General features: G+C 48.3%; 1 protein-coding gene across 1 annotated transcript; it reads left to right on the plus strand.

The window, feature by feature from the left end:
- The first annotated feature begins 4,232 nt into the window (after positions 1-4,232).
- On the plus strand, positions 4,233-18,808 carry LOC113243769 (butyrophilin-like protein 1). The gene is made up of 10 exons (XM_057305021.1): positions 4,233-4,516; positions 5,039-5,170; positions 5,878-5,972; positions 7,345-7,692; positions 10,812-11,093; positions 11,205-11,676; positions 11,768-11,794; positions 12,828-12,854; positions 16,347-16,373; positions 16,775-18,808. Exons 3-6 carry the CDS (start codon positions 5,888-5,890, stop codon positions 11,483-11,485), a joined length of 996 nt encoding a protein of 331 aa, XP_057161004.1. The 5' UTR covers positions 4,233-4,516; positions 5,039-5,170; positions 5,878-5,887; the 3' UTR covers positions 11,486-11,676; positions 11,768-11,794; positions 12,828-12,854; positions 16,347-16,373; positions 16,775-18,808.
- Positions 18,809-19,013: the final 205 nt, after the last annotated feature.

A 19,013-nucleotide genomic window follows, 5' to 3' on the forward strand; every position in this document is an offset into this window, starting at 1 on the left:
AAGATTTCATTCTTTTGATGGCTGAGTGATATTCCATTGTGTGTACACACCACATTCTTCTTTTCCATTCATCTGTCCACAGGCAACTGGGCTCTTTCCACAGTTAGGCTATTGTGGACATTGCTGCTATAAACATGGGGTGCAGGTGCCCCTTTGAATCACTATGCTTGTGTCCTTTAGATAAATACCTAGTAGTACAGCTGGTGGGTCGTAGGGTAGCTCTATTAACTCGGAAGGAAAGATTTTATTTATTATTTATTTATTTATTAATTTTTTAAAGATTTTATTTATTCATTTGACAGAGAGAGAGACAGCCAGCGAGAGAGGGAATGCAAGCAGGGGGAGTGGGAGAGGAAGAAGCAGGCTCCCAGAGGAGTAGGGAGCATGACGCGGGGCTCGATCCCAACACTCCAGGATCACGCCCTGAGCCGAAGGCAGACGCTTAACGCCTGAGCCACCCAGGCGCCCCAGGAAGGAAAAATTTTACAGTCTACACAGAAACTATCACCTTGTGTGTGTGTACGTGCATGTATGTATGTGTGTTTGTGTGTTTCCTGCTGTTTTTCACTTTTTCCAGATACTAAACAAGCAGAAAATTCGTCTTAAGACTTTTCCTGCTGTTGAAGATAATCCAGTGAACCTTCATCTTAACAGTGTCAAATAAGATTCACCAGATAGCAGGTTTCTAAAAATGGGATTTAGTCTTTCCACCAAATGTCACATTTTAAAATTATTTTTTTAAAAGATGTATTTATTTATTTGAAAGAGAGTGTGTGTGTGTATGTGAGCCTGCACGAGTGAGGGGAGGTGCAGAAGGAGAGGGAGGGAGGAAATCTCAAGCAGACTCCACACTGAGCATGGAGCCCCCCAGGACCCCGAGATCATGACCTGAGCCGAAATCAAGAGTGGACGCTTAATTGACTGACCCACCCAGGCGCCCCTAAAATTACAATTCTTTTTACATTAGCCATTGTTTTATGGCTTAGGTATTTATTTATCTGAAACGGTTTCAAAAGCACTTGAAGCAACTAGAGCGGTAGGTAATACCTGGCTGTTAAAGTAGAAAGTGTAATATTAACCCGATGAGCATCAGGATAATTTATACCTTTTTTTTTTAAGATTTTATTTATTCATTTGACAGAGAGAGACAGCCAGTGAGAGAGGGAACACAAGCAGGGGGAGCGGGAGAGGAAGAAGCAGGCTCCCAGTGGAGCAGGGAGCCTGATGTGGGGCTCGATCCCAGGACCCTGGGATCTGTCCCTGAGCCAAAGGCAGACGCTTAACGACTGAGCCACCCAGGTGCCCTGGCGGATAATTTATATCTTGAGCAAGAAAAATCGTTTGTGGCCAGTGAGTAGTGTTTGCTGTTATAGCTGGGTCAGGAGCCTGCTGAGCTGGGGAGGGCACTGAATTCGCCCTTTGGTGTCCTTCCTGCAGCGTCTCCAGGTGTCCTTCCAGTGTCCTTCAGGAAAATCTTCCCTATGCTTGGTCATTCCTTCCCCTCCCCTCCCAGCATGGGATCCAAAGGCTGGCATTTGGGAGAGATAAGCTTTCTGGCCATATCACCCTGGGCCATTGCTGAGTCCAAGGTCCCCTTCCTGCTCATCTTTCACCCTGAGCTGTGAGGAGCTGGGGGCTGGGCTGGGCTTGAGGACTGGGGTGTGTGGGGCTGTGGGGCCGTGTCCCAGCAGCTCCAGCTCTCCCTCCTCTGGGAAGTTCCTGGATGAAAGGTTACTAGACGGCAGGGCTCATGTCTTCCTTCATCTCTGTTGCATGTGTGAGAATGAAGGGTCATAAATACACAACTTGTGTAGCCCAGTTCCTGGCACTTAGTAGGTACTCAATAAAATTTGATTTTCTTCCCTCTGACTTTTCACCAATTCCCCTAATGTCTTTCAGGCCTTGATGTGTCTCCCCATTGGGCAGGGAAAGGTGATGGCAGTGGGGGGGGGGTGGACCTGGAGGCTTATTGGTCCTTGTTCATTCGTTATTTTTCATTTAAGGTGGATTTTCCCAATAGTCCCAGGTCTAAGTGGATATTAGCAGAAATGGACATTTGGGGATGACAGCGTGGGATGGGTTCAGGTATATCCAGATGCCCTGGGTTTGCCCAGAGTTTTATTTTTTATTTTATTTTTCAATTTTATAGTCGGGGAGGGGCATAGAGTGCGAGGCATAAGGGGAGGGAGGACAAGGAGACTCAGTGCTCAGCATGGAGTCTGACGCGGGGCTTGATCCCAGGACCCTGAGATCTTGACCTGAGCTGAGTTGGAAGCTTAACGAACTGAGACACCCAGGCGCCCCTGCCCAGAGTTTTACTATCTCAGGCCAGACATCCGGGCAGAATGGAGTCACTCCCATGCATCGGTGGGTCCGTCAGTCCTTGCTTCATGAACATAATAGCGGATCTTTCAGAATAATCCAGAGTGAACACAGGCTGGGAGAGGCTTTGTTGGGTGTATGGTTGTGGAACTCAGAGACTGGTTTTCTCACTTGTGGAATGAAGACAATATGACAACAGCCTGACGGAAGTGTGGCCAGGGAGGGTGTAGCCCGAGCTGGTGTCTTAACACCCGTCACTTCACGCGTGGACACCCGAGCCCTGGGCAGGCTCGAGGGAGCAAACGAAGGTGGTCGATCTGATGTTTCTATTCCAGTGATGTGTCCGGGATGCATGTGGGTTTGGGGTTTGAAGAAAGAAAGAGCCGAGAAGACGTGGAGTTGTATCCACGCAGGAGCTGACTTGTGTAGGTCAGAGTTAAGAGTCGTTGCGGTTCTCACTGGACTGAAGTGTCTTCCGAGTTCGGACAGGGCTGAGTAGCCGATGAGCTGCTGAGGTGACTGCTCCACTCACGAGCTCAAGCAGAGTTTCCTGAGTGTCACTTAGCGCTGGACACGTGCACAGGGCACACAGTGGCTCCCTCTGTGGACGCCACGGACATTCCACAGAAGATCGCACGTCAGGGCTGTGGAGGTGAGCAGGGTGCCAGTAAAACCCCAGCAAGCACGTGTATGGGGCCCATGTGGGGACGAGCAGGTTGGCGAAGGCCCCTCTGAGGAAGGTCACTTTAGGTGAGACTGGAATGGTGACCAGTTTGAGGGACGAGAGACAGAGCAGGAACACCCAGGCCTTGTGAGAGGGCCCGAGGCTGGGAAAGCTCCATGAACTGGAGGAACTCACTCAGGCCAGTGAGGGAGCAACAGGGAGCAATGGAATGAGGTCAGAGAGGAAGCCAGGGCCTGCGAGGCACAGAAAGAGGTTTAGCGGGGGGATCCCTGGGAGGGATGAGGAGAGCTGACATAAGCTGGCTTGGATGGAAAATGAACTTGAGGAGGCGAGGCTGCAGGTGGGCAGGGGACACGCATGGGGGACACTGTGCCTGGGAGAGGGGATAATGCGGCTGGCGTGGAGCTGGAAACTGGCCATGGATATGGATTAGAGAAAAGTCTTGAACTTCCTGGAGCATTGGAAGTAGATGGGTGGGAACGTGAGTGTGTAGTACAATGTCCCTCCAGTTTCTGGCGGACATACGGGGTGACCCAGGTGCCCTTTACTGAGACGGGGAACTGCAGGAAGGGAGGGGCTGGAGAGGAAGCCCTAGTGCTCCGTGGTTTTCCTTTGGAGACCACAGAATCCACCTTTCCTGGTGCAGACTGCGGCCTGGCAGGGAGGGGGCTGAATGGTGTACCCAGGCCCTGTGTGAGAGTCAAGTACTAACAAGCCCCAGGGTGCTGACCGTTCAGCTGGGGCAGGGCCAGAGTCCTGGAGCTGGTGCTGGAAGATCCTGTTGCCCAGTGTTCACCCCTCTGTTGCCAGGTTGTGGGAGCACCTGCGTGGTCTCCTGGTGAAGAAAGCAAAGCAGCTATACCGGGGGCTTCTCAAGGCCCTTGCCAGGTAGGATTCAGAAGCTGACACAGCATAGTCTTGGTAGCGACAGCCAGCGCAGATAGCCTCGTGCAGGAGGCTTTCATTAGTCTTGGCTGTGCCACACACACTCCCTGCTTCTGTCTGGAGGCTAGCCCACCTGGGGACTAGCAGGTGTTCAGGAAAGGATTGCTGAGTCTGCGTCTCTGTGGTTCCCCCTGCAGGGTGATCGGGGTATCTGCACCTGTCCTGTGTCTGTGGCTCTGGTCTCCCTGTTTCTTTCCCGATCACAAGGGTGCACCGTCCAGAGGGCAGGGCAGAGTCTTCTGGGACTTCTTGTTGTCAGCTTTCACTTTCAAATGGTGGAAGGAGTCAGAGCAGGTGGGTTCTTCTGTCTGGGAGTGCTTAGTGCCCCAGGTCCCTGTTTTGGGAGAGACCCCTGCAGCCTGTGCCAGGCTCTGCTTCTCTACTCTCCTGGGAACCACCGCCTATCAGACAACAGGAGCCCGTGGTACCCTGCTGGATCTGGAAGCGGGGTGTGGGGTCCGAGCAGCGAACTACAGATGCAATCTCTGAGAGCAGATTTGGGGTCAGCTGAGATCTTGCACTCCTGAGTTAGAGATGCTTATGAAGTCCCAGGTTTTCAAGCAGGTGAGTGGGTTCTGAAAACATCTTTTGCCAAGAAAAAGAAAGCTGGGAGCGGCTGGCTGTGAGGAAAAGGCTGAGATCGTGGTGGGGCTTGGAGTGGTGGTGCCAGATAATAGTGAGGCTCTGAGAAGACCCAGGACAACTACAGTGAGGGCTGCACTTTATTAATTTACTTAAAGACATATCTGTGGCGTTCCAAGGACCAGGTACTGTTCTAATGACATGTACTGACTCTCCATACATAAATTCAAAGGATTCTTCTTCTTCTTTTTTTTTTTTAAAGATTTTATTTATTTATTTGACAGAGATAGAGACAGCGAGCGAGAGAGGGAACACAAGCAGGGGGAGTGGGAGAGGAAGAAGCAGGCTCCCAGCAGAAGAGCCTGATGTGGGGCTCGATCCCATAACGCCGGGATCACGCCCTGAGCCGAAGGCAGACGCTTAACCACTGTGCCACCCAGGTGCCCCTCAAAGGATTCTTCTTATACCTTGGGGTGAGATCCTGTTACTCTTCCCATTTTGCAGATGAGGAACTGAGGCAGAGCCGGTCAAGAATCTCGACTAAGAAAGTCACACAGCAAGTGGCTGAGAGTGGAGGAGACATTAGCAGTCAGCCCCAGAATCTGTCCTTCCCAGGACCATCGGCTGCCCCCACCAGTAAGTAGTTTGAAGCCCTTCTTTCTGCCCAGGGCTCATTTTATCCTTTGTGCTGCCCCTGCTCTCCTGGAATCCTTTATCCTGAGGCAGAAACTCCTCAAAGACAGAGAAGATGGGGATTATTAAGCCATCATGGATAATTGGGCACACAGTGTGTGGAAGGCCAGGTCCTTGGTCCTGAGCAGCCAAGTGCTGGGGGAGAGGGGTCTGAAATTCAGGTGAACTCAACAAAGGACCCCAGGACAGGGTACATGTGCTGGGAGGCACGGGGTCCTTGGGGATAACACAGTCTGACTCTTATGCTGCTCAGTGATTCCCTGTCATAATTCTGGGGCAGCAGAGGAACAGCACAAGGGAGCTGGCATGTCCTTCATGGGGAGGGGCCTGAGTCTGGGCCCTGTGTCCCTGGGCGTGTGGCCTGTGACTCATGCAGACATGGAGGAGGTCCCTGAGCTGAGGCGGGAAGGGTCTGGTGCTCTGCACAGAGCAGGCTGGAAAGTTTCCGAAGGGCTGGGAGGGCTTTCTTGGTATCAGGGTAGTGGCCCCACCTCCCCCATCAGAATAATGAGCAGTAGGAAAGGCTGTGCTCCTGCTGGGGACTGTGGCCAGCCCTGAGCCCTGCTGTCTGCTCTGGGGCCCAGAGCTGTGGGCTGGCCCTGCCTCCTCTCTGTAGGTGTTCACCTGCCTCCTGCCCTGTGTCTCCCCAGCTCTGAGGAAATGGAGGATTGCTGCAGGGGCTCTTTGCTCTCCCTTCTCCCCTCCCTGTTTCTCCTCCTCCAGCTGCCTGCTGGGGGGTCTGCAGGTGAGTGTGTCCCCTCCCCCTTCCTGTGTCTCTGTGGGGTGGGGGAGAGCCCCCGGGAACTAGGCTGGTGTCTCCATCAGGATGGATGGCTATTGGTGGAGGCCCTGGCTCTAGAGAGATTCTGGTGATCCCCTAAACCTAATTGTAGTTAAATTTTTAAGAAGAGTTCCTAAACTATAAAATAAGGACAAGGGGCCGTGACAGTTATTCTAATGAGGACTTCTTGTCTTATAAAATAAAAAATGTGAATTTCACTATGAAACGTGTAAAAATAAATTTCCCCTCATTTTTTATTTCCTGGCTGTATCGGTATCAAATATATTAATTCCACAAATATTTACAGGGTATTGAGTATGTGTTAGGTGGCACTCTGTGTACAAAGCAAGCAGAGTCTCTATCTTCACAGAGCTGACATTTGGTGGGAGATAGCAGGTACTAAATACCACAACCCCATACAGTCTACGTCTGTTGAGGAGTGGAGAGCATGGGACAAGGAAGTAGAGCAGGGTGAGGAAGTGAGATATGCAGGAGGGCAAGTGGGCAGGCAGCAGTGCTCCATAAGGTGACCAAGGTAGGCAGTGAGATGGGAGCAAAGATGTGAAGGAGGTGGGTACCATCCTGTCTGGATCCCATGGAAAGAGTTTCCCCACAGTGGGGAGCAGCCAGACAAAGCTGATAGGTGTCTGGCTGTTCAAGGAGCAGAGAAGGCAAATGTTTGCTGAAGCAGAGTGAGCCAAGGGAGAGTTGCAGGAGGTGGGCGTCAGAGAACACCGGAAGGTCATCCCTACTGGGCTCGTGGGTCACTTGGTCAACTGCAGAAGCACTGAAGGGCTTTGATAGTGGAGGGACAGGGTTTTGCTCATAGGTTTAAAGGGTCACAGACATTGACTGGGGGGAGGATGTCACAGGGAGGACTAGTCATTGTTATCCCTCAGGTGATAACAGAGGGAGGAGGAGAAAGGTTAGAGGTGTGGTTCTCAGAGTGTGGTCCCTGGAACATAAGTGACAGAATCCCCACCACCTCCTTAGAAATGCACATTCTTGGATGACCCCAGACCTACTGAACCAGAATCTTTGGGGTGGGGCCCAGCAATCTGTGCTTCACAGGCCTTCCTGGTGATGGTGATGCCTGTGGAAGATTAGAACCACTGAGGTAGAGAGTCCTTCATGGAAGGGCCTGGAGTTGGGAGCACAGGCTGCTGAGGGAGTCTCTGACATCATTGCTGGGTTTCAGAGTTGTTATATGACAAACATATCCCATTCAGAGTGGTCACAGCTGAGTCCCTCAGTCAGGGCCTCCCACCTGACAATGTGTTCCCTGCCCCTGTCCAGCATCTCTCCAGCTTTCTCACTCCTATGTCTGTGTCCACAGAGGAGTTTGTGGTGATTGGCCCCTCGGACCCCATTGTGGCCATGCTGGGTGGGGACATCATGCTGCCATGTCGTGTATCCCCGGCCATGAATGTGGAGAACATGGAGCTGCGGTGGTTCCGCTCCAAGTTCTCGGAAGCAGTGTTCATCTATCAAAACCAGCAGGAGCAGAGAGAGGAGCAGTTGGCCCAGTACACAGGGCGGACCTCACTGGTGACGGACTTCCTCATCCAGGGAGAGGCTGCCGTGCGCATCCACAATGTCCAGGCTTTCGACAACGGGCTGTATACCTGCTTCTTCAGAAAGGGAAGCTTCTATGAAGAGGCCAGTTTGGAACTGAGGGTGGCAGGTCGGTGGTTGATCTATATTTAGAGTCCTGCGTGGTGGAGTTGGGAGCAACCTCAGGGAACAGGAAGTCAGCCCCTTATTTATGGATGAGGGAGACGAGGGTCTTTCTCTCATTCATTTATTCAGTACAAACATATGGAGCCCCTAGTACGTGCGAGCTACTGTTCTGGGCGGCTGGATACATCAGTGTGACAAATAAAGACCCCTGCCCTGCAGAGATTATATTCTAGAGACAATAAATAAAAAAATAGATAGGCCATAGACATGTTAGATGGTAGAGATTTAGCCACATAAATACCTAGGTGTCAGGGTTCCAAGCAGAGGAACACCCACGTGAAACACCCGAGGTGGGAGTGTGGCTGGTGAGTCTGGGCACACAGGGAGGCCACGTGGTTGGTGATGGAGGCGAGTGGGAGGGTGGTGAGAGGAGACTATCCCGAATAAAGAGGTGTTCCTGGTTCATGGCACAGAGAAGCGATTGATCAGGAAAAGTCCATGAGCAGGTATTTGAATGAAGCAGACAGTGCCTGAAAAGGTCTTCTGATTGCTGGATCTGTGTGGGGCATGGACCGCCTGGTGATTGTGGTTCTGAGCAGTTAACCAAATAGTCTTGGGGCTGGAGTGTCTCCCTGATGGGTACGGATGGTGGAATTGGGGAGGAAGCGGACATCTGTCTGGGGCAGTGGCGATGCCAGACCACCGAAGGCTTTGCGTGCTGTGTTATGGAGTTTGGATGCAGAGCTGAGGAAAAATTTTTTCAAGATTTTATTTATTTATTTGAGAGAGGGAGTTAGTGAGAGAGAGAGGGAAGGAGCAGGGGAAGGGCAGAAGCAGACTCCTTGCTGATCACCGAGCCAGAAGCAGGCCTTGATCCCAGTACTCCAGGATCGTGATGAGAGCCAAAGTCAGACGCTTAACCAACAGCCACCTAGGCGCCTCAGAACCGAGGAATTTTTAAACAGAGCAGTGGAGGGAGGGGTGTGTGTGTGTGTGTGTGTGTGTGTGTGTGTGTGTGTAGTTTGCTTTGGCAGCTGTAGTGGAAGCTACATGGAAGGTGAGCAAGACTGGAGGCCTGGATGTAGTAATGGGGTGGAGAGGACGGCCACCTGAATTCGTGTAGGGGCAGTGGGCTGGGAAAGGAGCACTCGGGCATCAGAGACGTTTGGAAAGTTCACCCAACCGAGTGGGTAGATTTAGGGACACAGAGAGTTTGGAACAGTGCAGAGAGGGAGCTGCTGAGACTGACGGGGTTGTTGTTGTTGTTTTGTCGTTTTGTTGTTTAGCAGTAGAAATATTGATATAATGCGTTAGCTGCTGATTCCTGTCACAATGCAGTGTAACACAGACATAGAAATCTCAGTGCCATAAAGCAACAAGCATGTATTTAATCTGGGCATGCAGGGAGCTCAGCTCATCTGGGCTGTATTTGGCTAATCTTAACAAGGCTTACTAGTACATCTTTGGTCATGTAGGGGAAATATAATTAAAGACCTAATCTCCCAACCCAAAAATCCTCCTCACAAAGATAGTAGGAAATCATGTGTATTATTAAATGTCACGCAGACAACCCATTCCATACAAGTTCTCAGGTTCAACAGTTATGAGCCCTCAAGTGGGTGGACTTGCCAGCACCATTTGTCCTAGACGGTGCACCCTATATTTACTTGGAAATTGGGGTGGCCATCTATGTTAGCTAATTGGCTATATCCCCAGGAGAATCAAATTCTCCTATATTAAAAATTAAAAAAAAATTCCAGTGTAGTTAACATAAGTGTTATATTCATTTCAGGTGTGCAATATAGTGATTGAACATTTCCAAATATTACTCAGTGAAATTTTCAACAGAAACTTTTAGGACCAGCGGAGGTGGTGTGATATATTCAAAGTGCTGAAAGAAAAAAAAATCTGTAGCCAAGAATACTCAATCCAGCAAGGGGATCATTCAGAATAGAAGGAGAGATGAAGAGTTTCTCAGACAAAAGTTAAAGCAGTTTATTTTTACAAATTCTCCCATCTTTATGACGGGGTGGCTTCACACATGGATCCTGGTGCCCACTGAGGTTAGGCTCCTACCCTGGCACAGGAAGGGGGAGAGAGGGGTGCTGTCTTCCTTGGTGTGAACAGTTCAAAGGGAGGGTTCCCAGGTCCTTGAGAAAGACATCCCTGGGTCACAAAGCTGACAAAAGGCCAATCTGTGTTTTTCAAAGGACTCATATACATTTCAAAGAGAGGAGAAAGCACCCACGGTCACAAGTTTCCTAAAGTAAATGCTATAAGAAAAAGGATGGGAAGGAACTCTCTTTCCTTATGTCAACAGGGACAGTAAGCCTCCTATTTCTAATATAATTTGTCCTTATAGTGACCCTGGCTGGGTTTTCTCACACACGTGTTGTCCAGCTGGCTGTTGGCTGATGTTGGACATCTTCACCTGGAGAGGCTGTGCTAGCCTGAGTGTCCCTCCTGTGGCAGAGGGCAAGGCAGTGGCACAAGCAGTGTCCAGCCTCTGCTAGACTCACATTCCCTGAACTCTCAGTGGCCCAGTCAAGTCACAGAGTGTGAAGGCACTAACAGTATGTGTCAGAGCTGGGGGTAAAGAAGGCTGAAGGACTGGAAATACTTTCATCATCAGCCTATCGCAGATGGGGCCAAATATCAATCAGTTCAGGATTTGAGTTTGAAACATCTGTGAGGAATCCAGGTGGAACTAACCCCCAGGGATGTGGATATTAGGGAGGGAGCTAAGAACCCGACCAACAGGTTTATTAGTGGTAGAGGTGATTTATCAAGTGGCAGTGGGTGTGGACGTAGATAACCTGGAGAGTATGTGTGGTGAGAAGAGTGGAGAAGGATAGAACCTGGCACCAGATTCCTCTTTCTCTTACCCTGAGCGAAGGACTTCCCACCCTCATGGTTGGAGAAAAGGGCCCTGCCTGCTGCAGGTCCCCATGCTCCTTCCTTCTGTTCTTTGTGCCTGGGCCCCTTCTTTTAATCCTTGCAGGGACCACTCTCCAGGGAGAGCCTAGAATTCAATGCTGGCCTTGGAGTTGTGCACAGGAAGGCTGTGCTGGCATCCTGGGGTTCTGGGTGGCCTCCTTCTTCTCTCCAGCTTCTCTCTTGCAGGTGTGGGCTCTGGCCCTCAAGTGCACATCCAAGGGCCAGAGGAGGACGGGGTCCGAGTTGTGTGCATGGCCTCGGGATGGTTCCCGAAGCCCCAGGTGCAGTGGAGAGCTCTCAGTGGGGAACAGTTCTTGACATTTTCTGAGACCCACGCCCAAGATCCTGAAGGGCTATTCAGTGTGGAGGCCGCTCTGGTGGTGAGGGACAGCTCTTCAGGGAATGTGACCTGCTCGGTCCTCAACCCCATCCTGGGCCAGAAGAAGGGGATGGCCATTTTCATCCCAGGTCAGCACTACTGCCCACTCCCAGCAGGGTGGGATGGTGTGGCCGGGGGTGTTGTTGTGCTTGGTTGGGTTGTCCTGTGCCATGCTCCTGATGGTGTGTTTCTTGGCACAGAACCCTTCTTCCCCCACACTTCTCCCTGGAAGCCAGCTTTCCTGGTGATCCTGACTGTGCTGACGCTCCTACTCCTTGGGGCTGCCTTTTACATCAAGAGAGAACATACTACAAAGTGCCGGGAGATGCAGGAATGGGAGAAACTGCACAGGGAAAAGGAGGAGGATCAGCAGACAAAGAAAGAGGCACTGAAGGGCAGAGGTAAGGCAGGACAGAGGCCAAGGCAGGCAAGTGTGGCAGCTGGTGCAGAGGACAAATTGACAGCAGGACCCTTGGCCTGAAGCAAGTAGCCGAAGAGGACCAGAGAGGACGGCTGGGGCTATGGAGAATTGGTGGGTCTGGAGTTAATTCTTCCTCTAGGACACAGAGAGGTCCTTTTCTGGGGTCACCAGGTGCAATCTTTGGTATTCTTAGGGATGGGAGTTCATACTTATTTTTCACTTTCTTTCAGATGAACTCCAAGCAGATCTTGGTAAGTAGTGTCCTTTTACAGAACTTTCTGTGTCCCCTTTGTAGGAGACATTCTGGTTCTTAGCTCACCTGTTTCCTGTGTTGCCTTTCAGACTGGAGGAAATCTGTTTACCTGGCTGGTGAGTGACTGTCCAGATGTCCTGAGTCTCCCGTGGCACCTAAGCCCAGGTGTCCCCTCTCCTTGTTTCAGGCAGAGACATGTGGACCCTTGCCTGGGGCAGAAGTGGAGGCTGGTGCGAGGCAGACCCTGCTCCCTGGTTTTTCCCCATCTGGGCTGTTGTTCCCATCCAGTGCTTAGAAACCTGGGGTGATGGGGATCCCTGGAGTCTATTTTGCATCTTGGATTTATTCTACTGCTGATGTACTCGCCACATTTCTGGCTTTTTAGCCTTCAATGCAACTAGTTCTCAGTCATCCTGGATGCTCTGAGATTTTGTTAAAGGAGTCATAAATAAATGGGGTCATTAAGTTTAGCAGTGTGATCCCTCCACATAACACCATCCAGGGAGAGTCTTTTCTCTCATTCCTGGAGGTGCCGATCACAAAATGGTGGGCAGGCGAGTGGGCAGACTGTGGGTGGGAATGTGGTGGCATGAGCTGTCAATGGTCCAAATTAGTGATGTGTTTTCTGAGAACGTTTGGCCACTTTTAAGCCAGAGCTCAACTAACATCCTTGTCCTTAATTCATCTCCCCTTTTGTATTATTTCCCAAATATCTCTTTCCTAGAAAACGTTGTAATAATAGTTTCTTACATTTATGGGATAATGTATATTTTATTCCCTAACATATTTTCATCCATTGTGTAATTTTTGACCTATTGCAGCAAAATTGAAAGCAGATAGAATAAAAAGTTTTTTTTTTTTAATTTTGAGGTTTTTAAGTCACAGGACAATAAATGACTTGGCAAATGTCGCACAGCAGCAGCAAGCAGGAGTGGAACTCAGCCTGCAATGCAGACTTCCTGACCTGTGGTCCAAGGAATTTCCCATGACACCCTGCTGTCAGCATGTGACAGGAGGTCATCTCCTCTCTAGTCTCCCCCTCCTCTGTTGGTAGTGTCACCTGGAGCACAGAGGGGAGGCAAGGGACAGTAAATCAGGCTGAGCTGACTTGTTCTGGCTCATGTCTTACCAGGGTGTTTTCCCTTTCAGCCTGGAGGAAGGCACGGCTGTATGCTGGTAAGTGACTCAGTTTCCTGTGGCCTTACCTCTGCAGCCTCAACTCTGCCCCCTTCTCTGTCAGTGGACCCCACACCAGGATGGGGTTGGTGTCTCTGTAGTCCTTGTCATGTTTTCTGTCTCCTTCCAAGGACTGCAGGGAATATCTTTGGGAACACAGATCTGCCTCCATTCTGACCCATCCTCTACAGTAGGTCACTGTTAGGGTTAGCAACACCCTCTGAACACAGCTGTTCAGCTGATAGTTTTGTTGGTGCAGTGACAACAGGCTGGTCATTTATAAGGACAGGTGGAACATGGCAATGACTGTGTACGTTAGAAATTGCTGTCTCTATAAGATTTCAGAAATCATGGTTGCCTGCTTAGAACTCAGATCTTCCCAAGGGGAATGCTTTTGAATGCATTTTACCCTGCTATTCCTACCGTTTTTGGATGTAGTTTTGGTTTTCCTGTTTTTTTGCTGTTTCTCTGGAATGGTGGTCTTCATCTTGCTTCCTCGTGCTCTGATTCCTTGTCCAAGTTGGGTTTCTTCCTCTAAACCTCTGTGATTGCTGTAGAAGTAGTTTCTTTAGATCAGCTGTTCTGAATCTGAGATCCAGAGCTGCCACAATGTTTATGGACCCTTGGTGGTGGGTTTGTCAGATTCCTAAAATTATATACAAAATCCTATGTATGTATTTGTGTAACAGAGGCAAGAACTTAATTTTTTTTAAGGACAGTAACTTATAGTTGTTCACAACCATTGTCTCTCTTTTTAGGAGAATTCTGATTTACCTGATGGGTTGATAGTGGTTGGGTTTATTAGCGGCAATGTGTGAGGATTGCGATGGAGGAAACTCAGAGGGGTGAAAATTGTTTACCAGAGAAAAGTTGGGAGCAAATAAGGGAAGGAAAAAATGGTTGGGGAAGAGAGAAGGAGATGAGAAAGAAAGAGGTTCCATGATTCCTCTGGAAAGATTTTGGGTGCCTCAGAGTAGTGGAAGAGAGACCACAAATCACAGCCATGGTGGTTCAAGCGGGAGGTACATAGAGGATGTGCAAGTTATTTGGGTGCATGGAAAGTAATAAACTCCTTGATACCTGTTTGAGAGGTTTCTGAAAAGACTTACATCTATTTTAAGGTGTTTTTTTTTTTAAAGATTTTATTTATTTATTCGACAGAGATAGAGATAGCCAGCGAGAGAGGGAACACAAGCAGGGGGAGTGGGAGAGGAAGAAGCAGGCTTCCAGTGGAAGAGCCCGATGCGGGGCTCGATCCCAGAACTCCGGAATCACGCCCTGAGCCGAAGGCAGATGCTTAATGACTGAGCCACCCAGGCACCCCTATTTTAAGGTGTTTTGAAGTAATTTTCTAACTGAGTTTGCTTCTGATACTGAGACCATCACAACCTTCCAGTAGTAGTTGGGATGGGAATGTGATCCACGGGGATCCTAACTCAATGGAAGGTTATCCAGAGCACCCTTTAGCACTGGGGTGGGTTAAGAATTTGGGCTCTTGAACCTGTGTAACATGTGTTTTTCTGTTCTGGCTGTTTCTATTTATGATCAGGGATACAGACTGTGAGAGCAGAGAAGGGGGCGCCAGGGGTGCAAGACCCTATGGGACCAGATGCGTGAGGAAAACTCCTTAGAGAGCCTCACTGATTTTTGGGATTTATTCATTAAAAATGAGGATCAAATAGTCTTCTTTTAGCTTCTCCTGTTCTCTGATAGATTGAAATGCTTGTGTTTTAATGTATGCCTTGTATACCTTCTTTTATTTTCTAAGGACAGACACCCTTATAGTAGAATCAACATGTTCACATTGATAGGCTCATAGTGTGAGGTGAACAAATGTCTGATCTCATCTTATTCATGAAATAGGAGGAATAACTTATAATAACTTATAATAGGAGGAATAACTTATAATTAAAGACTTGCTGTGGAAATGAGGTGAAGAATGCACTTGAACCACTGGAGTGCATAGCATAGCTCTGGATACATTGTAGAGTCTCAGAATGCAATGCCAACTCCCTTTCTCCTCTTCCTTCTCCTCCTCCTGATTCCTCTTCTTCTTTGCTAATATGTGTCAGTTGTCGCATAGAAATCTATAGCTGGGTGTCAACTAATGTCTTGGTGAAGAAGGAGTAACGTTTCCTTTTCTCAAAATGTGACATGGGTCAGCCTATTTCATGTGATCTGTTTCTATAAGCAAATCAACAGAGCTGGACATACCATTTTATCTGAATAAACACGAGTAAGTGAGAATAGTAGTCACATGTTTTCACAAAATATTCAAGAAAATGTCCTGTTCTTATTTTTATAAGTGCTCTAATCTTGTTCTGGAGTCTCTATCTTATTGGAGGTAACAGCATTCTCAGTGCAGACTTTTCACGGTTTTATGACATATGTAAGTTTTGCTTTGATCAGTTAACTTCCCTTCTTCTTCCTAAAAGGGAGTATGAAGGTCAGAGGAGTTTATGTCTTGTGTCACTGGGGGAAAGGTTCCCTGTGTTTTCCTCTTGTTCATTTCAGGACCTCACCCTGTAGAAGGTGGCTTGATATGGTCCTTAGGATAATTGGGTTTGGGGTTCCATCTAGGTGTTTGGGGGCATTGTTGTTCCCCATTCTGCCCAAATCCTCTCTCCAGTTCCTTAATCTTAATCACAACTGTAAAGTTCTCTCTGCCAAAACATATTCACATTTTTTGGGGCATAGGACATGGCCATATTTGGGGGCTGACCACATGGGGTGTTTCCTGGTGCTTTTGATCTCTCTGGGTGCTTATAGGGAGAAGCAGATGACTAGACCCAATAGTTCTGGGTTTCCCCTAACATATAGGGATATTTTCCCTCCCATTACCCCATGAAATGGGGAAGCAAATTCATTACTTTCCGTCCTCTCACCGAATATATGTCTTTCCTGTTTTGAACTTCTCTCTCTCCCCTTCCTTGAAACCTCTCCATTACCTCTTGACCGGGCAAGCTTTCTCTGGTGCCTTATCCTGAGTTCTCCTCACCAATGGCTGATAGTCATCCTCCAAGTGCAGCTCTGCCAGGTTGAATTGTCTCTACCATGGCTTCGAGTCATCCTACAAGTTCAGTTCAGTTGGTTCTTCATAAGTAAATGGAGGCTTCAGAAATTTTGATCTCTCCAATTCTTTCTCAAGAAAACCTAGCTTTCAGGATGGATGTGTGGCTAGATATTGAAGAAGCATAATTTGATAGTGAAATCAGTGCAAAGACCCTTCTTTTTAGGTCAGTATTCAGTCTCACAGTGATGTTAAGCTTTATGGCTTGGCTTTCCTAGGAAGGTTGTAGCAGAATGCCTCTCTCTCTCTCTCTGTGTGTGTGTGTGTGAAAAATAAGTTCATCAGGTGAATGTTTCCAAAACATTTTTCCCTATAACTCTTGCATCAGTATATTTCAGAGGATAGATACCAACACTGGTATGTACAGTCTCCTCAAATCTCTGATTTATTGTTCACATTTGTGAAATGTGGTTTTCTTGTAGATTGGCGGAAGGAGAAGTTCCAGGCCAGTGAGTTACTTCACTTCTTTCTGGGTGTTCCTACTGCTGCCCCCATGGCTGCTGACATCTCCTTCAACTTGCTGTGATGATACAGATGCTGGCCCCATCAATGGTGGAGGGGTGGGATGGGGCAGTGAAAGTCACATAGCTGGGATTGGTGGGTGTGACTGATATTGGATATAATTGGATATCCTTCCATCCTTGGAGTCCAGTCTGGCCTTCAAGTGCCCTATGACAGGTCTAACCCTCAGATCAGTCTTATGCTTGCTTCTTCTTGGAGGGCTGTGTACTTGAACCAGAAGGCCTTAGCCCTCCCTGCATGCAGCTAGGTGTCTGGGAGTGGGGTGGTGGTTGTGTGCCTTGTTATGGGGCAGGGAAAGGCCTTGCATCATTGGCAACTCTCTCTGCAGTGTCTGTCACTCTGGATCCAGAGTCTGCACATCCCAGGCTTGCTGTCTATGATGAAAACACTAGTGTGACCTGGAAGGATATGACCGAGGGCATGGAAGAGGAAGCCTGTAGTGTTTTGGGTCATGATGGCATCACATCAGGGTGCTGTTACTGGGAGGTAGAGATCAGGAATGGAGGCAAAAGCGATTGGGTTCTGGGGGTCTGTAGGGGAGATGTGGAGAGGAAGGGCTGGTATGTGGAGCTCCCAAAAAAGGGGTTCTGGGTTGTGGGGAAATATGATGATAAGTTCTGTGCCCTTCTTGAGACTGAAGTATCCCTTGGGAAAGTTCCCCACAGGGTAGGGGTTTTCCTGGACCTCAAGGAAGGGGATGTCTCCTTTTACAACATGGCTGATGGCTCCCACATGTTCTCCTTCTCTCTAGCTTCCTCCTCTGGGACTCTGTTTCCATACTTCAGGTTGAAGCCAGGAGATGTGTCCCTGACCATCTGCTCTGTGTTAGGAGGACCTGTAGAGACCCCTGTGCCCCTTAACAATTCTCCTTCTTTGGAGGAGCTGGTGAGCCTCTCAGGGCAGGGATTCAGCTCAGGCTCTGGTGTTGATGCTGCTCTCCCAGGGGCTGAAGCTCCATTACTCCCCTGCAGCCCTGAGGCTCTGTCCCCATAGAGCCCCAACACTGTCCCAGACTCCTCATGGTGGCTCTTCCTGAAGCTGCAGACTCCCTGGGGCAATAGCCTCTGGGTTTAGTCCTGGGTGACCTGGTGTCTCGCCCTCCTCTTTTGGGAGCAGACTGCTGGGGTGTGTTTACGAGAATAGTCAGTTCATGCCTTATGCTCAGGTATTAGAAGATAAATGTTGACTGTTTGAGCTGATATGGGGTAAGCTGAATTTTGCTATTGGAGGTCATTTTTCTTTTGATCATGAAAATTATTTCATGGAGTCCTTGTATTTTTTGATATGAAACGTGATGAAGTCTGAATTACTCTGCAGAATTAAATGTTGTTATTGTTTTTTTTATACAGTTTGAGTTGTGCAGATGAACCCAGGGGCTATGGGAGGGTCACAGCTCTATTTTGGGAAATGTGCACTCTGAGCAGAGATGTTGGTCATCCTAAAATTTCTGAAGAAATAGATGGCTGATGGACTTTTAAGAGGAGTGGACTGTAATATTCTATTGTATATACTTCCTATTCTGGGATGGATGAAATATTCTTATCTTATAAAACCTTAGTAAATATCTGTTATTTGTGAAATACTAGTGCTGCGTTATTTCAGGGAATTAAGGACAAAGATCTGATTTCCCCTTGTGAGTCAACAGCAGTTGGAGAGAACAGATCTCCTACCAGAATAAAGATGTGAGTGAAGAAGAGTGTTTTCAGACCCCGGGTTAATTGCAGGAAGCTTTGATCATGAGCACAGTTCCAGGATCTATGTACTGCTTCTCAATACTTTCAAGTCCAATTGTAAAGGTGGATAGAAACTACAGGAAACAAAAGGAAGGCAGACTGTTGAGGACTCAGACCTTCAGGAATGGAGGTTTGTTCACTGCTGAAGTAAAGAACTCTGACCTGCTGTGATTCTGGGAGAAATGAAAAGACACAGAATTGGAAGTGGAAAAAGGAAGTCACAGATCTCAGTTCCTGCCTGTGACCAAACATAGGAAAAGGACTGTAGTAGCTTTGCATATTTTCTCTTTCTTGTCATGTAGATGTGTCCTTTGTATTAATTATCTATTTTCTCTCTCTCTTCTTCTTACCCATGGGATTTTATTCAGGTGCTAGTGGTGATATTTAAAATACGGTCTCTAAGAAACAGAATAGTCAAAAGGATTGTGACTGAACTTGAGGAATAAATAATATAACAGTGTCGAAGTCAATGCCTGGGACTGCTTACTTGTTCCATTTTGGGGAAAGAGTGAGAACTTCTTCACTTGAAAGTGTAGCCCTGTAGATGGGTAAAAATGTGGAGTTGTTGTGTTGGAATTTCCAATGTGGGTAAAATGGTCTATATGGGAGTTGAGAAACTAAAGGTGTGAACTGTGTCCATTATCAATTTATTGCCTTTGGGTTCATATGTACCCTGTATTTTCCGTATTTGTTGATACTGGAGCTGGATCCCGTAAAGTTTTCACTTTTCCAAGTGGCACACTGTTAGCCTTTGTCAGTACAGTGCACCAGAGGGAACACAGCAAGACATAGTAGGGGGAAAAGCTTTCTTCTTCTTTTGGTGCTTTTTTCCTT

This window comes from Ursus arctos, unplaced genomic scaffold (assembly GCF_023065955.2).
Source record: "Ursus arctos isolate Adak ecotype North America unplaced genomic scaffold, UrsArc2.0 scaffold_31, whole genome shotgun sequence".
Taxonomy (NCBI): Eukaryota; Metazoa; Chordata; class Mammalia; order Carnivora; family Ursidae; genus Ursus; species Ursus arctos.